The 20,729-nt window shown below is 47.0% G+C and overlaps 1 protein-coding gene across 1 annotated transcript in view; it reads left to right on the forward strand.

Moving 5' to 3' along the window:
• The window catches only part of PDE5A (phosphodiesterase 5A), a gene marked incomplete in the record, with an annotated part of 312,739 nt that overhangs the window by 202,941 nt on the left and 89,069 nt on the right, over positions 1 to 20,729 (forward strand). Inside the window, 3 exon segments of the mRNA XM_029586150.1 lie at positions 9,103 to 9,249; positions 15,497 to 15,622; positions 17,914 to 18,008. Of these exon segments, the coding sequence (XP_029442010.1) occupies positions 9,103 to 9,249; positions 15,497 to 15,622; positions 17,914 to 18,008 (368 nt within the window).

Here is a 20,729-nt window from a genome sequence, read left to right on the forward strand (position 1 = left end):
CTGGCTGCTCTCATCACTGCTGTCCACAGTAGCCGCTGCCACTGCCATCGATCTTCTGCTCTGTGCAAGGGAGGACCTTGTGCAGGGTCTGTGTGTATTGTTTCCTGAAGACGGCCTGTGATGGCCTTACGGACCGGCAGGAGTCCAGGGAACCAGTGCTGCGTGAAGGGACCTTCATTTTTGGGTTTTTATTTATTTATGTATTTTTCCTGGGAATCTATCTGGGTTTATTATGAGAAGTGGAAAACAGGAGAAAATCAGTGGAAAAGCTGTTTTTTGGGGGTCAGTATTTTGGTGGACAGAAGGCGGGACAATAAAAGAATATTAAGCAGATTCTCCTATTAGCCCACTCACCAGCATCTCCGCCCCCCCCCCCCCATGTGCTGACAAGCATGCCCCTCCTCCCCTCCCCCGCCCCCCATTGCGGCAGCGCATTCACCCTTCCTGGGGGTGGCTCCAGGTCTCTCCTTGGTCTGCAGCTCACTGAGGCTCCCGCGCTGTGCACGTCTTTTTCCCGGGGGCCAGGGAGCCTGCCGGGAGGTGCTTCTGCTGGGCATTGGCAGCCCCTAGCGGCAGGGGCTTTGGCTGCTTGGTGGGCGTGGGAGGCAGGATTTGAAACAGCACATCGGCGGGCACTGGAGGGTGGCAGGAGGGGCTCGAAACGCCGCAGGTGCGCAGTGGCGGGAGGCCTTGAGTCGCTGCCTCTGCAGCTCTGGGCTCTTTAATTACCCTAAAATTAGGGTGAAAATAGGTTCAAACCAATTGTCGCTTTTGGAAAAACCCATGAATTTATGGGTGAAGATCGGTTTAAACGGAAAATGAAGGACCCTAGCTGTGCGGTACATGACATGGGCTGATTGTGGCCCAGCCCCTGAGTGTGTGCTCTTCTCTGAGTGTGACCCAGCCCCTGAGTGTGTGCTCTTCTCCGAGTGTGACCCAGCCCCTGAGTGTGTGCTCTTCTCTGAGTGTGACCCAGCCCCTGAGTGTGTGCTCTTCTCTGAGTGTGACCCAGCCCTAAATCTGCTCCTACGACACTAAAAATGTCTCCATTTTTACCTCTGTTCAAATTTCGTCCCTGAACCTCTATTTCTGGGCATCGCATGATTTTGCTGTTAATCGAGATTATGGCGTAGTTCTTAGCGGTGTCTTTAAGTGAAAGGTTGACAGTGGACATCTGAGGGGATTGTGCCTTGGCCAGAATAAGCGGCGCGGGCTTTCCTCTGCGGTGAGATCTGAGCAGGGATTCCTGGTTTGCCCAGCCCAGCAAGTCCATGCCAGCATGGAAACTCGAGTATTAATCTATCTCCAGGCTCCTAGGCAGTGCCCAGTGGTACCTAGAGGGCCTATGGACCACCACTACCCTGTGGGAGTTTCTAAGGATTTTGCTGAGATGTATTGTTAAGAGGAGTACGGGTCAGAGTTGCTTGATCACTGTCTCAAACACGTCGTATCTTTGAGAATCAGATTAAGATCCTGATGCTCTTCTAAAGGAAGAGGAAATTTAGAAGGGTGCTTGTTTTGCTTGTCTCTGCTGTGAAAGCCTTTGAGTCATCCTTTTAGTGATTGTTATTATTGTGAATTGACTGCTGGTAGCTCCAGAAAAATAGAAGTTTATAATTTTCCAACATATTACAGTGAGTGATCCAGATCGCAGGGTTGTGGGTTCGAGGGGTGAGTCTGACACTGAAAGGACTGAGGATTGAAGGTTTTGCTATAGGGGTCACAGAGGGGAAAGAGAGGATTTTGTTACTTTCCCTGTCCAGCATGAGAGGATATAGCCCTCGCTACTATACCCAACCATTTTGTGAATTTTGAACTCTCAGAGGTTGGTGCCAGGATCATAAAAACCCAGCATTTTTTTTATTTTATTTATTTAAGTTTTTTATATACCAACATTCAAGACAATAGTCCCATCATGCTGGTTCACATGAAACAGGAGTGCAAAATAAACTTAAACTTGAACAATAGTGCGGAAATAGCAGTTACATGTAACAAGGAAAATTGAACTTGGAAGCATCAGAGACTCTCTTATTGTATGTGCCCTGAGAAGGGGCTTACATGAGTATTATTTGCTTGCATTGCTGAGGGAAGAGTATTTATTTAAAACACTTTTACTCCGCCTATAGTGGCGATGCCATGCTAAGCGGATTACAGAATACACATACAACATTACTATAAAACAACCAGCAATAACAGTCATTGTGGGCGGATAAGGACGTCTTAGCTTCTCCAGTCATGCTCAGCACGGGGCTTACTCCTCCACCGCTGCCCCCTGTGTCAACGGACACCCTACTGTGGCTCCACCTCTGCCTCCTATTTCCAGCTCTGTGTATTACTCTCACCTAGGCCAGAACACGCCACATTCGCTTAGCATTCTCCTGTCTTGCGTGTCTGTCTGCAGCCATTCAGGACATCGAAAAATCCTGCCCATTTCCCTGATCCGCATCATCCTGAATGAGCCCAATGTGCGTAGGCCATGATATTTCGGCTGCCTTTGCACCCTTTGCGTCCCAGATGTGTGTAGGCCATGATATTTCTGCTGCCTTTGCACCCTTTGCGTCCCAGATGTGTGTAGGCCATGATATTTCTGCTGCCTTTGCACCCTTTGCGTCCCAGATGTGTGTAGGCCATGATATTTCTGCTGCCTTTGCACCCTTTGCGTCCCAGATGTGTGTAGGCTGCGACCTTCCCTGCATGAGCCAGAAGTACATGTGCTGTGAAGAGTCACAGTCCCTGTGCAGGGGCTGCTACTTCCCAGGGAGGTCTCTCTGAGTAATATTCTCCTGAGCTTGGACGGTAACGTGGCCTATTTCTCACCTCTCAATGTTTGCCTCCCTCACAGAGAGCTCCTTCCACTCCCCAAACATTGCATCCTTCACCAAAGTCACTGCTGGTGGACAATCACTCCCCCCCCCCCCCCCAATCTGGATCGGCCGCTGCCTCTCCCTATGTGTGACCGACTCTGTCTCTTTCTTCCCAGGTCAGATATAGACTCGTTTCTCCCCTCCCCTGGCTTCTGTTCTCATCTGGCTCGTAGCACCCCCTCTACCCTTGTCCCTTCCCCTAGCTCCCCGCTCTCTCGTCCTCTGTCTGTGACATTCCTTGAGTTGGTTTCCCTCACATCTCAGCGACCGTGATGAGCCTGGGGAGTCATTTCCATAGCACGCGCTGTATAAAAATAATGATATTGCAGTGAAGGTGGGAGCTGGTGCTGTCAGATTTAGGTTCACCTTTCCAAACCCTTGCTCACGTCAAGCTACACGTTCAGGTACAGTTGGTAGGTCCCTGCCCCATTGGGCTTACAATTTAAGGGCATGATTTACTAGGGCTGTTTTCCCATTCTGTGCCTATGGGGAAACAGCTTTGTTGACCGTGCCCTGAATGGGAGCTGCATCGAGCCGTAGGAATGCTCTAACGTGTGTCAAACAGTGTATATCGCATGATAAACATGATATTTGCAGGGTCCCATCCCTATTGCAAAGACTTTCTTTGCATGTGATTTGCATGCATGAATAATGCAAATGCATACGAAGAAGGTCATTACTAGGCAGTTTGATGCAAACATTTTGTTGTGGCCAACTGAGAAAGTGCTCAGCCGTTATAAAATAACAACACCTGTTCAGCTTTTGATAAATGTAGTGTAGCGCGCCGGGACCCTAACGCAGATCCCAAGGCTCTGATGTTACACTTACTTTTTCATTTTGGAGATCTGGTAAGTCACGTGGCCACATTGGGAAGTTAAGCGGGGGTCAGGGCTAACCCCCATCTCAACTTGGGGCTGACACTCAAGGTGACTCCAATTACCCCAAAATAAAAAAAAATATTAAAAATGAGCTGCACAGAAAAAAAAAAACCCGGTCCCCAACCCACCGAAAAGCCTAAATATTAAAATGAGGATCCCAGCCCCCCCCCTCCCCCAAAGATCTAAATATCAAAATGAGCATTCCAGGCCCCCCCCCAAGATCTAAATATCAAAATGAGCATCCCAGGCCCCCCCCCAAGATCTAAATATCAAAATGAGCATCCCAGGCCCTCCCCCCCCAAGATCTAAATATCAAAATGAGCATCCCAGGCCCTCCCCCACAAAGGTCTAAATATCAAAATGAGCATCCCAGGCCCCCCCCAAAGATCAAAATGAGCATCCCAGGCCCCCCCCCCCAAAGATCAAAATGAGCATCCTAGGCCCTCCCCCCCTCAAAGGTCTAAATATCAAAATGAGCACCAGGCCCCCCCCCAAAGATCTAAATAGCAAAATGAGCATCCCAGGCCCCCCCCCCCAAAGATCTAAATATCAAAATGAGCATCCCAGGCCCCCCCAAAGATCTAAATATCAAAATGAGCATTCCAGGCCCCCCCCAAAGATCTAAATATCAAAATGAGCATCCCAGGCCCCCCCAAAGATCTAAATATCAAAATGAGCATCCCAGGCCACCCCAAAGATCTAAATATCAAAATGAGCATCCCAGGCCCTCCCCCCCAAAGATCTAAATATCAAAATGAGCATCCCAGGCCCCCCCCAAAGATCAAAATGAGCATCCCAGGCCCTCCCCCCCAAAGGTCTAAATATCAAAATGAGCATCCCAGGCCCCCCCCAAAGATCAAAATGAGCATCCCAGGCCCCCCCCCCAAAGATCAAAATGAGCATCCCAGGCCCTCCCCCCCTCAAAGGTCTAAATATCAAAATGAGCATCCCAGGCCCCCCCCCCAAGATCTAAATAGCAAAATGAGCATCCCAGGCCCCCCCAAAGGTCTAAATATCAAAATGAGCATCCCTGCTCCCCCCCAAAGGTCTAAATATCAAAATGAGCATCCCAGGCCCCCCCCCCAAAGATCTAAATAGCAAAATGAGCATCCCAGGCCCCCCCAAAGGTCTAAATATCAAAATGAGCATCCCAGGCCCCTGCCCCCTACCAGGGGCAGGGGCCTGGGAAAAAAAAAAAGCAAAATTCGGATCCCAAGCCCTGGGCCTCCCTTCCCATACTCACCCCACCCCCAAGTCACAAATAGGGTTCCGGGCTCCCCCTTCCCTTTCCCTCCTGAAAGCAGAAAAAAGTTCTGATGCGCAGCCCTTAGCCCAGTTACACGGCTGCGACAAGATCATGTTGGCGCCATTTTGAAGAATTGCACTGACTGGATGGGGTGCTAGGGTGCACCCTGGCCTCGATGTGGGAGCCTCTACTGCAATTAAAGGTTTGGGAGGTGTGGGGGTGACGGCCTGGACCCTAATTTTATTTTTTGCTTTTGCAGGGGGGTATGAGAATGGGGTCTGGGACCCTATTTATATATTTATTTGTTTAATTCTTTTATATACCGACATTCGTTTGCACATGACATCGGTTTATAGTGAAAGAGACAGTTCAACCGAGATTAATGAAAAAAGGGAAAAAGGAAACTTACATGTTAACATTTTAGGAGAAACCACAACTTTTCAGGGGGGAAAGTTAAAGGTACAGTCTGCTAGTAGTACAACAAGAATGCAATTTTTATATATATATATATATATATATACATACATATATATTTATATATATATATATATATACATACACATATATATATATATATATACATATATATGTATATATGTATATATATATATGTATGTATATATGTATATGTATATATATGTATATATATATATATATATATATATATTTATATATGTATGTATATATATATATATATATATATACATACATATATATATATATATAGTGCCTTAACATTGGGAAGATATAGGAGAAAGACTTTGTAAGGGAGTAATCACGGTGAACCTAGAAGATGTGGTAGGCCTGATTGACAAACTGAAGAGTAGTAAATCACCTGGACCGGATGGTATACACCCCAGGGTTCTGAAGGAACTAAAAAATGAAATTTAAGGCCTATTAGTAAAAATTTGTAACCTATCATTAAAATCATTCATTGTACCTGAAGACTGGAGGATAGCAAATGTAACCCCAATATTTAAAAAGGCTCCAGGGGCGATCCGGGAAACTACAGACCGGTTAGCCTGACTTCAGTGCCAGGAAAAATAGTGGAAAGTGTTATAAACATCAAAATCACAGAACATATAGAAAGACATGGTTTAATGGAACAAAGTCAGCATGGCTTTACCCAGGACAAGTCTTGCCTCACAAATCTGCTTCACTTTTTTGAAGGAGTTAATAAACATGTGGATAAAGGTGAACCGGTAGATATAGTATACTTGGATTTTCAGAAGGCGTTTGACAAAGTTCCTCATGAGAGGCTTCTAGAAAAAGTAAAAAGTCATGGGATAGGTGGTGATGTCCTTTCGTGGATTGCAAACTGGCTAAAAGACAGGAAACAGAGAGTAGGATTAAATGGACAATTTTCTCAGTGGAAGGGAGTGGACAGTGGAGTGCCTCAGGGATCTGTATTGGGACCCTTACTTTTCAATATATTTATAAATGATCTGGAAAGAAATACGACGAGTGAGATAATCAAATTTGCAGATGACACAAAATTGTTCAGAGTAGTTAAATCACAAGCAGATTGTGATAAATTGCAGGAAGACTTTGTGAGACTGGAAAATTGGGCATCCAAATGGTAGATGAAATTTAATGTGGATAAGTGCAAGGTGATGCATATAGAGAAAAATAACGCATGCTATAATTACACAATGTTGGGTTCCATATTAGGTGCTACTATCCAAGAAAGAGATCTAGGCGCCATAGTGGATAACACATTGAAATCGTCGGCTCAGTGTGCTGCAGCAGTCAAAAAAGCAAACAGAATGTTGGGAATTATTAGAAAGGGAATGGTGAATAAAACGGAAAATGTCATAATGCCTCTGTATCGCTCCACGGTAAGACCGTACCTTGAATACTGTATACAATTCTGGTCGCCGCATCTCAAAAAAGATATAATTGCGATGGAGAAGGTACAGAGAAGGGCAACCAAAATGATAAGGGGAATGGAACAGCTCCCCTATGAGGAAAGGCTGAAGAGGTTAGGACTTTTCAGCTTGGGGAAGAGAAGACTGAGGGGGGATATGATAGAGGTCTTTAAGATCATGAGAGGTCTAGAACGGGTAGATGTGAATCGGTTATTTACACTTTCGAATAATAGAAGGACTAGGGGGCACTCCATGAAGTTAGCATGGGGCACATTTAAAACTAATCGTAGAAAGTTCTTTTTCACTCAACGCACAATAAAGCTCTGGAATTTGTTGCTAGAGGATGTGGTCAGTGCAGTTGGTGTAGCTGGGTTCAAAAAAGGTTTAGTCCATTAACGGCTATTAATCAAGTTTACTTAGGGAATAGCCACTGCTATTAATTGCATCAGTAGCATGGGTTCTTCTTAGTGTTTGGGTACTTGCCAGGTTCTTGTGGCCTGGTTTTGGCCACTGTTGGAAACAGGATGCTGGGCTTGATGGACCCTTAGTCTGACCCAGCATGGCAAATTTCTTATGTTCTTTCTCACTCAACACCCAATAAAGCTCTGGAATTTGTTGCCAGAGGATGTGGTTAGTGCATTTAGTATAGCTGTGTTTAAAAAAGGATTGGATAAGTTCTTGGAGGAGAAGTCCATTACCTGCTATTAAGTTCACTTACAGGTCGGAGCGCACTGTCAGCCTGCTCTGGACGCATGTTTTCCCTTACCCCTTATTCAGTAAGGGGAGGAAAACATGCGCCCTCAACATGCAAATGCTTGTTGATGGCCCTATTAGGTATGCGCGCGGGATCCAGTAAGTAAAATGTGCAGCCAAGCCGCACATTTTACTCTAAGAAAGGTCGGCGCTAATTTCTTCCAGCGCCAGGAAAGTGCACAGAAAAGCAGTAAAAACTGCTTTTCTGTGCACCCTCCGACTTAATATCATGGCGATATTAAGTCGGAGGTCCCCAAAAGTAAAAAAAAAAAATAAAAAAATTTGAATTCAGCCCGCGGCTGTCGGGCCGAAAACCGGACGCTCAATTTTGCCGGCGTCCGGTTTCCGAGCCCGTGGCTGTCAGCGGGCTCGAGAACCGACGCCGGCAAAATTGAGCGTTGGTTGTCAAACCCGCTGACAGCCGCCGCTCCTGACAAAAAGGAGGCGCTAGGGACGCGCTAGTGTCCCTAGCGCCTCCTTTTCCCCGTTTTTCCCGCATCACCTCATTTAAATACTGAATCGCCTGCACCGGCGAAGGGCTGGTGTGCGCGCCGGGAGAGCGGGCGTTCGTCCGCTCTCCCGCGGTCTTACAGTATCGACCTGTTAGAGAATAGCCACTGCCATTAGCAATGGTTACATGGAATAGACTTAGTTTTTGGGTACTTGCCAGGTTCTTATGGCCTGGATTGGCCACTGTTGGAAACAGGATGCTGGGCTTGATGGACCCTTGGTCTGACCCAGTATGGCATTTTCTTATGTTCTTATGTTCTTATGTTCTTATGTTCTTAACTTATGATGTCTGGGTAGGGGGCTTGATTGTTTGGTGAGGGTGGGAGATTGTTTGGAGAGGGTGACTTGGGGGATTAAGGGATGGGTATGGGAAGAGGGGCCAGGGCTCCGGACCTTAATTTTGTTTGTTTTTTTTTGCTCTTGGGTGAGTGTCGGGGGGCTTGGGATGCTCATTGTGATATTTAGACCTTTCGGGGGGGGGGGCTGGGGCTGTAACTGTCTGAACTCATTTTAAGTTATTTTTTTACTTTCTGGTAGTTGGGGGTCAGCTCTGACCTCTGCTCAGCCTCCCCATTTTCCTGCAGTTTTTCTTTTGGGCCAGTGGTCCTTTAAGGCGATGGCAGTCCCTCTTGTGGTTGGGGCCCCCGTCGTGTTAAAGGGATGCTAGGCACGTTCTTTTGCCCCTTGTTGTTTGGTCATGAGACAAAACAATGCAGCAGAAATCATGGTGACTCCCCACCCCACAATAGTGGGACCCCCTCCCGTGATAAAACTTGACAGCTTAATGAATCCAGGCCTAGGTTTGCACCTGAAGCAGTAGAGGGAAAAGTGACTTGCCCAAGGTCACAAGGAGCATCATTGGAGAAGTATGAATTGGACCCTGACTCCCCCAATTCTCAGCTCATTGTTCTAACCATCGTCAGTGGCTTTAGGGATATAACTCTTCCACTTGTTTGTTATTCCTCCCTTGTGCTTGGCTCCAGACTGCTATTGTGCCATCAGCACAGTCCTTAAGACTCATGGATTTCTCCTTCAGTGACTTCGAGCTTTCGGACCTTGACACTACACTGGCTACAATCCGCATGTTCACGGACCTTGGTCTCCTCCAGAGCTTCCAAATCAAGTATGAGGTATGTGAAAGGAGAGAAGTCGCTCACTGCATAGACATTACGCAGACGTTACATTGCCAAGTCACACCTTCATATATCAGAAGGAGAGCTCCTACCTAAGAGAGTTCCTCCCGGCACATGGGTTACACTGCTGAGCATTCTCACACATATCACAAGGAGAGAGCCACTCACAACACAAGGGTTACATTGCTGAACCACACTCACATATATCACAAGGAGAGCTCCTACCTAAGAGAGTTCCTCCCGGCACATGGGTTACACTGCTGAGCATTCTCACACATATCACAAGGAGAGAGCCACTCACAACACAAGGGTTACATTGCTGAACCGCACTCACATATATCACAAGGAGAGCTCCTACCTAAGAGAGTTCCTCCCGGCACATGGGTTACACTGCTGAGCATTCTCACACATATCACAAGGAGAGAGCCACTCACAACACAAGGGTTACATTGCTGAACCACACTCACATATATCACAAGGAGAGCTACTCCCTAACAGGCCGATACAGTACAGTGCGCTCCGGCGGAGCGCACTGTTAACCCGCGATTGGACACGCATTTTCGACGCGCTAGCTTTACCCCTTATTCAGTAAGGGGTAATAGCGCGTCAAAAACGCACATCCAACCCCCCTGAACTTAATAGCGCCCGTAACATGCAAATGCATGTTGATGGCCCTATTAGGTATTCCCGCGCAATTCAGTAAGTAAAATGTGCAGCCAAGCCGCACATTTTACTTTAAGAAATTAACGCCTACCCAAAGGTAGGCGTTAATTTCTCCGGGCACCGGGAAAGTGCACAGAAAAGCAGTAAAAACTGCTTTTCTGTGCACCCTCCGACTTCATATCACGGCGATATGAAGTCGGAGGTCCCGAAAGTTAAAAAAAGTAAAAAAAATATATATATATATATTTGAATAGGCCCGCGGCTCGTGGATTGAAAACCAGACGCTCAATTTTGCCAGCGTCCGGTTTCCAAACCCGTGGCTGTCAGCGCTCAAGAACCGACGCCGGCAAAATTGAGCGTCTGCTGTCAAACCCGCTGACAGCTGCCACTTCTGTCCAAAAAGAGGCGCTAGGGGCGCGCTAGTGTCCCTAGCGGCTTTTTACCGCCGGCCCTAATTTAAATAAATTAATTTACTGTATCGCGCGCACAGGAGAGTGTCCTGAGTGCGCGCCGGGAGAGCGGGCGCTCGCCCACTCTCCCGCGATTTTTACTGTATCGGCCCGTAAGAGAGCCACTCTCAACACTGCTGAGTAACTCTCACACATCTAACAAGGAGAGCTCTTATCTGAGAGAGCCGCTCACCAAACTTAGATTGCACTTGTTGAGTCACACACGCTTATCACTTATCGCAGACTTGAAAGAATGTCAGTGTCATTGAATCTTTCCTCTGTCATGGTGCCTTCCCTCCTTTATCCCATCTCTCCATATCTCTGAAAGACCCGTGCCGATGGACTAGTTGTTTTCAACATATTACACCAGTGTTGAAAACACTACTCTGGCTTCCAGTAGAATGGTATATAAAGTACAAGATCGCATTGGTATACACAATTTCAAATAATGATTTTGCACAATGGATTGGCACCATTTTATGTTTTTATGTTTCTGGGCATTCTGTGGAAAAAAAAAAACTTCTTGAACGTTCCATCTTATAGAACAGTGCGTTTAGTTGAGTCTCATGAGCATGCATTTTCGGTTGCGGGACCAATATTTTGGAACACCTTGCCAGAACAACTGTGTCTAATTACAGAGTCCATACTTTTTAAGAAGGTATTTAAAACTTTTTTATTTAAAACTGCTTTTGAAAATAATGAAGTATAAAGCAGTTTTAATCCTGTTACAGGTAATGCATGATAATTATTAAATATTTATTGAGCAATTTTAAGGTTTTTATGAATTTTTATTTTATTTTCATCTGCTTTATTGATTTTATGCTTGTAAGTATGTTTACTTATTGATTTATGTTTTGTTATTGTTTTAGAGTTTCCTTTTATAAATTATGTATGCTTTTATTCTCATCTGTCTTGATCATATGAATTGTACAAATCAAGCAAATAAATATTTATTTATGTATTTATTTAAAAATGTTTTCTATACCGGTATTTGGATACCACCATCATATCTGTTTACAATGTAAAAAAAGTTTAAATAACTACTAAACAATGCAAGAATATAAAATAAAATATAAATCCGTGGATTCATTCATACATTATTAAAATACAATTTCATTTTAAACTCCATTCATACACGCATAACCAATCAAAACATTGCTCTTCCAATGCTGTCTGCTAGAATATTTCTGTTGCTATCGTGGTACTGTGCTTTTCTAGTCTCAAAAGCCTGCTGAAATAACCAGGTTTTAATTTTCTTCTTAAATTGTGCTGCATTTGCTTCCAATCTCAACTCTGCAGGTAAACTATTCCAAATCATTGGGCCAGCTAGAGATAACGCTCTTTACCTTACTGATGTCAGCTTTGCAGATACCAAAGATTGAGTTGATAGCAGGCCCTTATTGGCCGACCTTAAATTTCTCTGTGGTACATGTAGCCTTATTGCTGCATTCAGCCATTCTACCTTCCTCTATCATGGTGCCTTCCCTCCTTAAACCTGATGTTTAGTGTCTCCAAAGGTCTCCTACTGATGGATTTATTCTCTGTCAGGGTGCCTTCCCTCCTTAATCCCCTCTCTTCATTTCTCTCAAGGTATTGTGCTGATGGATTTGTAAACTAACGTGACAAAAAAAAACAACACACTATCAAGCACAGATAGATAAGAAAGCAACCAAGTTTTATTAGAGTTTTTCTGACAAACAGAATATAAAGTTGTGTTTTTAAACATTTTCCTGTGTAATTATTCCAGTACAAGCAAGTAAATCTAGTAATGAACACAGCAGAAGCAGCACTTCCCCCCTTTCACTGAACAAAAGCCACACATTATAAACATTATTCTGTGAGTTTAATAAATTGTATTTACAAATATAAAAATTATATCCTTCCTCAATTATTTGTTGGAAGGGGCTCTTTATCGTTAGTCTCTCCAGTTGTTGCCATTAATTTTCCCTTCTTCCCTAGACAACATTTGAAAATATGCCATTCCAAGCTTTAGGTGAATATATGCAGGGAATATAATTCTGAAGCCTAATCTCAAAATCTTGGATTCCTATTGCCCCAAATTAATCTCCAGGCTAATTAGCTATAATTGTAACATATGAATGGGCGAACCCTTAGTAAAATTTCCCCCCTCCCCCACCACCACCACCTCTCAGGCTCCCAGTTGGTATACAACTTAACCCTTAGTGGACTCCTTCACCTCCCAGGCTCTGTAACCAAGTATAAAAAATTATAGGCTTTCCAATAACTCCACCAGCTCCGGGCTATCACTTAAAATAGGAATTTGCCCAAAATTTATTAACAAAGCTTACTACCTAAAGTTGCTACCCTGTAAGGCTGATTAGTTATCTAATCCCCCATCTAAGATTTATATCACCTGAAGTTTAGCTTCAAAAGTCTGGCCAAATTGAAGTCTTTAGCAGGGCATGCCTCTATACTGCAAGACCCTTTGCAATGTCTTATACTCACAGTACTTCCTGTTGGTTGCAATCTTCTTGGTTTAAACTTCTCTGCTGCTGGTATTGCATGCAATCATAATAGGCAGCTTGTCATCATTGGTCATCATTGGTATCTGGTTCATAAGTGACTAATGTCTTGTGCTAGGCTTCTCTCATTTGTTAGGCAGTTCATATACATCTGATTAATTGGCCATCTGGATATCTCATTAAGTATGACTGAGCTTTATGACAATCAGAGAGACACTCTGCAATGTCAGCAGGTCATTATCAATTGGCTATTGATCATTTCTGATCTGATTGGATGACAAAGCTGTCAATGTCAGACTTTAATTGGTAATTATGGCCTGTTAGAAAAAAAAAAAAGTCCACAGTTTTAAAGCTACAGTTACTTGTTTGGACGTCTTCCCATGCTATGCTGAATTCTAGGGCCCAAAAAACAAGAAGGAAGTCCGTAACAAAGCCGTGAAGGATTTAAACAAAGAGATGCCGAAGGTCCTCAAAAAAGGTTTATTGATAAAACAATTGTCCAGTGAATGCCCGACTCTAGGCCTGAGTTTCGCCCATTTAAATATCAAACATCCCTTTGCTGAATTCTAGTGCAGGTCTCAGGTTCTTGTTTGTCTCATGCTGGCAAGTCACAACCTGCTATAATATATTTTCCTTATAGGTACCCAGATCAGTCCAGACACCTGGGTTTTGCCTCCCTGCCAGCAGATGGAGGTAGAGAAAGTTTAACTGACACTGTATTTCAATATCTCCAGCAGATGGTAGATGGAGTGTGTATATATATATATATATATATATATATATATATATATATATATATAAAAATAAAAGAATAAGATAAAGAGAAGATAGATCTACAATTCCTCCCAGGAGGTTGTTAGGTCCTGGTGAGGCTATCCCCCCCAGTTTGAGGCAGACAAGCAGGGGATTGGTGACCCTTGATGGTAGCTTGCATCAATATTTTGTGAGGGTGCATATCTAGTGGTTCAGATCACTTATCCCCCATGAGGCAATGTTGGTTCTGCTGGCAGCTCTGCATTTTGGGTCCCGTCAGAGCAGGGAAGTATTGAATTTCTGTTCCTCTTTATTCTGGAGCTAGTTATAGCAGCGGATGACGTTTTAAAGCTTGTTAAAGCCAATTAATCAGATACCTATGACCTGCAGTGGAATCGTTGTGCTGGTCAGTCGGAGCCTTGATCACTGCTTCAGAACTGGTTACCTGGGGGTTTCCTGAGTTTCAGGTAAATGGGATGGTGATAGCATGCTGCGGGGCCAGTGGTCAAAGCAGGAGGCCTCATTGTCTATCAATCGGTTAGCGACAAATGCAGTGCATTTTGTGTTGCTTGCCTGTCTGCCATGGTTACGTGACCATCCAGTACGGATCCTATGAGATAATGAAACGACAGTGACCTACATCAACTGCCAAAATGAAACTAAGAATCAGGTAGTGGTTCGAGAGGCCCGGGAGTTGATTCTCTGGGCAGAGCAGCACTTAGAGTGGCTGGTGGTGTCTCACATCACTGGGGTGGACAACATTCAGGTGCATTTTCTCAGTCAGAGAAAGTTAGACCCCGGAGAATGGAAGTTGTTGGAGGCAGCGATCTGTCTGAGGTATCCTAATATGGACTTAATGGCAACCAAAGAGAACACCAAGGTGTCACGGTTTTATGGCTACCAAAGAGAACACAGTACAGAAGGAATCAATGCTCTAGTTCTGCTGTGGACGCAAGGAATTTTTCTTTGTCTTACATCCGTGGCCTCTGTAAAAGGGGCAGAAGTTAATTGCCTGTCTTTATGAAATGAATTCAGTCTTTAAGTTTAGAAAGGAAACATATAATAGAAACAAAATATACATCTTGCGAAGGGTTTCTTAGAGTTATACTTTCACAGATTCTTCTTCTGTCATGGTAACTTCCCTCCTTAATACTGTCTCTCTGTGACTCTGAAGGTCCTGTGCCAATATATTTATCCTCCATCCTGGTGCCTTTCTTCTTTAATCCAGTTTTTTCTGAAGGCTCTGTGCAGATAGATGTATCCTCTGTCCAGCTGTCTTCCCTCCTTAATCTCATTTCTCCATGACTCTAATGGTTCCGTGCCGATAGATGTATCCTCTGTCCAGCTGTCTTCCCTCCTTAATCTCATTTCTCCATTATTCTAATGGTTCCGTGCTGATAGATGTATCCTCTGTCCAGCTGTCTTCCCTCCTTAATCTCATTTCTCCATGATTCTAATGGTTCCGTGCCGATAGATGTATCCTCTGTCCAGCTGTCTTCCCTCCTTAATCTCATTTCTCCATGATTCTAATGGTTCCGTGCCGATAGATGTATCCTCTGTCCAGCTGTCTTCCCTCCTTAATCTCATTTCTCCATGATTCTAATGGTTCCTGCTGATAGATGTATCCTCTGTCCGGGTGTCTTCCCTCCTTAATCTCATTTCTCCATGATTCTAATGGTTCCGTGCTGATAGCTGTATCCTCTGTCCGGGTGTCTTCCCTCCTTAATCTCATTTCTCCATGATTCTAATGGTTCCATGCAGATAGATGTATCCTCTGTCCGGGTGTCTTCCCTCCTTAATCTCATTTCTCCATGATTCTAATGGTTCTGTGCCGACAGATGTATCCTCTATCCAGCTGTCTTCCCTCCTTAATCTCATTTCTCCCTATCTCTGAAGGTTCTGTGCCGATGGATTCTTAGTGTGAAGAAAAACTATCGCAAGAACGTGGCCTATCACAACTGGCGACACGCCTTCAGTACCGCTCAGTGTATGTTTGCTGCCCTGAAGACTGGGAAGATGCAGGTAAGACCCAGGCTGCTTGTTTAGAACATTCCAGATGTGGTCATTGGGTCTAGAAGACATCTTTAGGGGAAATGAAGGCAAGCTTTGCTGCAACTCGATTTTTAGTGTTACCATACATAGATTTTACCTGCAGGCTCTCAAAGTATTGACAGTATGCGCGGAGGGCGCAGGCGGCCAATGAATATGAGGAAAACACTTTGTATCCACGTACATTGCTTTGAAAATGGTCCGTCCCCATGCCTTTTCTTGAGATGTACAAGAGTAATACAGTAGCAGCAGGTACCAGTGCTGAGGAGCCATCCTCTGAGGACAGGCCTCAAGCTCATTGATCGTCACTGCAGGGAACACTTTTAAATATAACAGATTTTATGGTAAATTTGTTTCTATGATGAGAGATGTACAAAATTCAACCTTCTGCAGGCAGGCAGGCAGGCTTGTATAGCTGACAGATGTTCTTAGCTAGAGCAATGCAGAACAGCTGGACAGACTGTTGATGTCTGCTATGCTACAAGCAAATATATGTATGAACAAAACCCAATAAAAGGCATTCCTAGCACCTGATCATCTATCTCAACAATCCTGCAGGAAATTAATGCTATCTAAGAACCTCACTGCATAGGTGCAATCTTATCAGTCAACTACTTTATGGGTTGCACAATCATCCCATCTGCAGATCAACAAGGCTTTGAGAGAGCTGGGTTCCGTTTTGATGGTGAAATAAACTGCACATTATTCCTGAGTGTTATTTAATTGAACATTGTGTAACGGATCTGGATGCTATGCAGCCCCCCCACCAGCAGGGGCCTTCACTGGGCCGCGCTCAGACACACTCTAGCCACCGCCTTGAAAGCCCTGCTCTATACAACCCTGCATTTCCCTGCACTCGTAGCCTCATCATCAAGTCTCTTTGGCTCTTTGCTTTGGCCCTCCTGCTTCGCTTCTGCGTGACCTTTATGGCCTTCTTGCCCTGTCTTGTCCTGTGGCCTCCTTGGCCCTCTTGTCCTGCCTTGCAGCCTTTGGGCCTTCTAGTCTCACCTTGCCCTGCCTTGTGGCCTGCTTGACCTCCTTGTCTGGTGCTTCCTTGTCTTGTTTGATATTACCTTGTTTTGCATTAATTCCTGTTTACCTGTGTTAGCATGTTCCGGTCCAGTCCTTGTCTTCTCCTGCCCCGTCCTCCCTGTGGGCCTTCAGTTCCAGCCCTTGGCTCCAGTTCAGGCCTTGCCTCTTGTTCCAGCCCTCGTATCCAGCTCCTGCCTGACTCCAGTTCAAGTCCCTGGCTCCGGTTCCAATCCTTGTCTCCAGTACCGGCTCTGCCCGTCCGCTGTCATGTTCCATGCCAAGAAAGTCCTGCTGGCTCCAGAACCTGTGGGCTCAACCCAAGAGGAAGGGGTGTTGGCAAGGCAGAAGACCTGGTCCTGCTGTGTCTTGAAGCCCCAACTGCTCCTGCAGGGGGAGACCCCAGACCCAGCTGGCCAGTCCCTGACACATTAATACTGTTTGGAAGTACATATTGGCCCCAACAACAGTGCTGGAGTGGACATTGTTATGCGACTTGTTCAAGAACACTGATGTTACTAGAGTGGACAGTGACACAGGATTTAATTGGGCAGTTCCAACAAAGGTGCGCGACTTGAGATACATTTCTTCATAATAACTTCTAACGGTCCTCTCCCCCTAGTAAAGCCGATTCCTGGTGAAAGAAAGGCCTTTGCTGGGACCTCCTGAAATGTACATGGTTTCTTGTTTGCCTCAGAACCGTGCTCAATTATCCTGTTTTGGGGTGACCTTAGGTATGACCTGTGTTTGAGAAGCATTTCTTCTCAATCCCCACATTCGGTTTTTGAGCTGAAGAAGTGATAACATGGGTGTAGGCAGGGTGGTTTTTGCCAGCAATGGTTAAAACACATCGTCAGACTTTGTTGCAGCTCCATGGACAAATGAGCCGGCTTTCCCACCCATAATGTGCCTGAGTGATAATACTGCCCGTATGCATGAGGTTTGTAAGACGGCATCGTTTACCTCACCAATCCTGCAGAGAAAAATAATCAGGTATTAGGGATGCCTTTTATTGACTTTTGTTCACTCGCGACTATGAGGGTCATTCAGCGAGAAGGGGATTTGTCGCAGCGTCCTGAAGAAGAGGCAGGATATGGGAACATTTTGGGACTACCCGGGCTTCCAGTCCTGAATGAGCATTGCAATAAAGTTTGGGACCTGTAGGTGGTAGGCAGGAAAAGCCAGAATGTGCTGGGAGATCTGCTGCTATTATTGGCAATTTCCTTTCCGATCAGAGCAAGCTGCGGGACCTGGAGATCCTGGCTCTGCTGATAGCGGCCCTGAGTCACGACTTGGATCACCGCGGGGTGAACAACTCCTACATTCAGAGGTAAGCAGGTGTTGTGGGGGGGAGGGGGGATGCCAGGTAACACTCGCTACCCTAAACAGAGAGTCTGCACAGCGGGGGGGGGGGGGGGGTTGCAGACCCCCAAGCCAGGAAAGGTTCTGAAAGCCTTTCCCACACATTCCCCGGCAGAGAGTCAGCCTCCCCAGGGAGACTACTGGGCTGGGCATCTATCCTGTCCCGGGACCCTACAGCCTTTGTAATCCTGCTTCCTTCACGTCTGTGCCACAGATTACAGACAGAAGCAGGAGAGGCTGTCAAGGTCAGCCTACAACCTCCCTTTGGGAACCAGGCTATTGGCAGGTCTAGACTAGAGAAGAGGTTTTTCTGGGTCAGTTCTGCTATTAAGCTTTTTGCAGAGCCTTGGAAATCGCCCCCTCCTTGCGCAGGTTCCTTTGTCACATTTCCTGAACTGAGAATCCCCAGGACAGAGAGCCCCAGCTGCTGAGAGCGTCCCTGGGTACGGGGATATGTGACCTGCAGAATCCCCAGGACAGAGAGCCCCAGCTGCTGAGAGCGTCCCTGGGTACGGGGATATGTGACCTGCAGAATCCCCAGGACAGAGAGCCCCAGCTGCTGAGAGCATCCCTGGGTACAGGGATACGTGACCTGCAGAATCCCCAGGACAGAGAGCCCCAGCTGCTGAGAGCGTCCCTGGGTACAGGGATATGTGACCTGCAGAATCCCCAGGACAGAGAGCCCCAGCTGCTGAGAGCGTCCCTGGGTACGGGGATATGTGACCTGCAGAATCCCCAGGACAGAGAGCCCCAGCTGCTGAGAGCGTCCCTGGGTACAGGGATATGTGACCTGCAGAATCCCTGGGACAGAGAGCCCCAGCTGCTGAGAGCGTCCCTGGGTACAGGGATATGTGACCTGCAGAATCCCCAGGACAGAGAGCCCCAGCTGCTGAGAGCGTCCCTGGGTACGGGGATATGTGACCTGCAGAATCCCCAGGACAGAGAGCCCCAGCTGCTGAGAGCGTCCCTGGGTACAGGGATATGTGACCTGCAGAATCCCCAGGACAGAGAGCCCCAGCTGCTGAGAGCGTCCCTGGGTACGGGGATATGTGACCTGCAGAATCCCCAGGACAGAGAGCCCCAGCTGCTGAGAGCATCCCTGGGTACGGGGATATGTGACCTGCAGAATCACCAGGACAGAGAGCCCCAGCTGCTGAGAGCGTCCCTGGGTACGGGGATATGTGACCTGCAGAATCCCCAGGATAGAGAGCCCCAGCTGCTGAGAGCATCCCTGGGTACAGGGATATGTGACCTGCAGAATCCCCAGGACAGAGCCCCAGCTGCTGAGAGCGTCCCTGGGTACGGGGATATGTGACCTGCAGAATCCCCAGGATAGAGAGCCCCAGCTGCTGAGAGCGTCCCTGGGTACAGGGATATGTGACCTGCAGAATCCCCAGGACAGAGAGCCCCAGCTGCTGAGAGCATCCCTGGGTACAGGGATATGTGACCTGCAGAATCCCCGGGACAGAGAGCCCCAGCTGCTGAGAGCGTCCCTGGGTACAGGGATATGTGACCTGCAGAATCCCCAGGATAGAGAGCCCCAGCTGCTGAGAGCGTCCCTGGGTACAGGGATATGTGACCTGCAGAATCCCCAGGACAGAGAGCCCCAGCTGCTGAGAGCGTCCCTGGGTACGGGGATATGTGACCTGCAGAATCCCCAGGACAGAGAGCCCCAGCTGCTGAGAGCGTCCCTGGGTACGGGGATATGTGACCTGCAGAATCCCCAGGACAGAGAGCCCCAGCTGCTGAGAGCGTCCCTGGGTACGGGGATATGTGACCTGCAGAATCCCCAGGACAGAGAGCCCCAGCTGCTGAGAGCGTCCCTGGGTACAGGGATATGTGACCTGCAGAATCCCCAGGACAGAGAGCCCCAGCTGCTGAGAGCGTCCCTGGGTACAGGGATATGTGACCTGCAGAATCCCCAGGACAGAGAGCCCCAGCTGCTGAGAGCATCCCTGGGTACAGGGATATGTGACCTGCAGAATCCCCAGGACAGAGAGCCCCAGCTGCTGAGAGCATCCCTGGGTACGGGGATATGTGACCTGCAGAATCCCCAGGACAGAGAGCCCCAGCTGCTGAGAGCATCCCTGGGTACGGGGATATGTGACCTGCAGAATCCCCAGGACAGAGAGCCCCAGCTGCTGAGAGCATCCCTGGGTACGGGGATATGTAACCTGCAGAATCCCCAGGACAGAGAGCCCCAGCTGCTGAGAGCGTCCCTGGGTACAGGGATATGTGACCTGCAGAATCCCCAGGACAGAGCCCCAGCTGCTGAGAGCGTCCCTGGGTACAGGGATATGTGACCTGCAGAATCACCAGGACAGAGAGCCCCAGCTGCTGAGAGCGTCCCTGGGTACAGGGATATGTGACCTGCAGAATCCCCAGGACAGAGAGCCCCAGCTGCTGAGAGCGTCCCTGGGTACAGGGATATGTGACCTGCAGAATCCCCAGGACAGAGAGCCCCAGCTGCTGAGAGCATCCCTGGGTACAGGGATATGTGACCTGCAGAATCCCCAGGACAGAGCCCCAGCTGCTGAGAGCGTCCCTGGGTACAGGGATATGTGACCTGCAGAATCCCCGGGACAGAGAGCCCCAGCTGCTGAGAGCGTCCCTGGGTACAGGGATATGTGACCTGCAGAATCCCCAGGACAGAGAGCCCCAGCTGCTGAGAGCGTCCCTGGGTACAGGG

This window comes from Rhinatrema bivittatum, chromosome 1, assembly GCF_901001135.1.
Source record: "Rhinatrema bivittatum chromosome 1, aRhiBiv1.1, whole genome shotgun sequence".
Taxonomy (NCBI): domain Eukaryota; kingdom Metazoa; phylum Chordata; class Amphibia; order Gymnophiona; family Rhinatrematidae; genus Rhinatrema; species Rhinatrema bivittatum.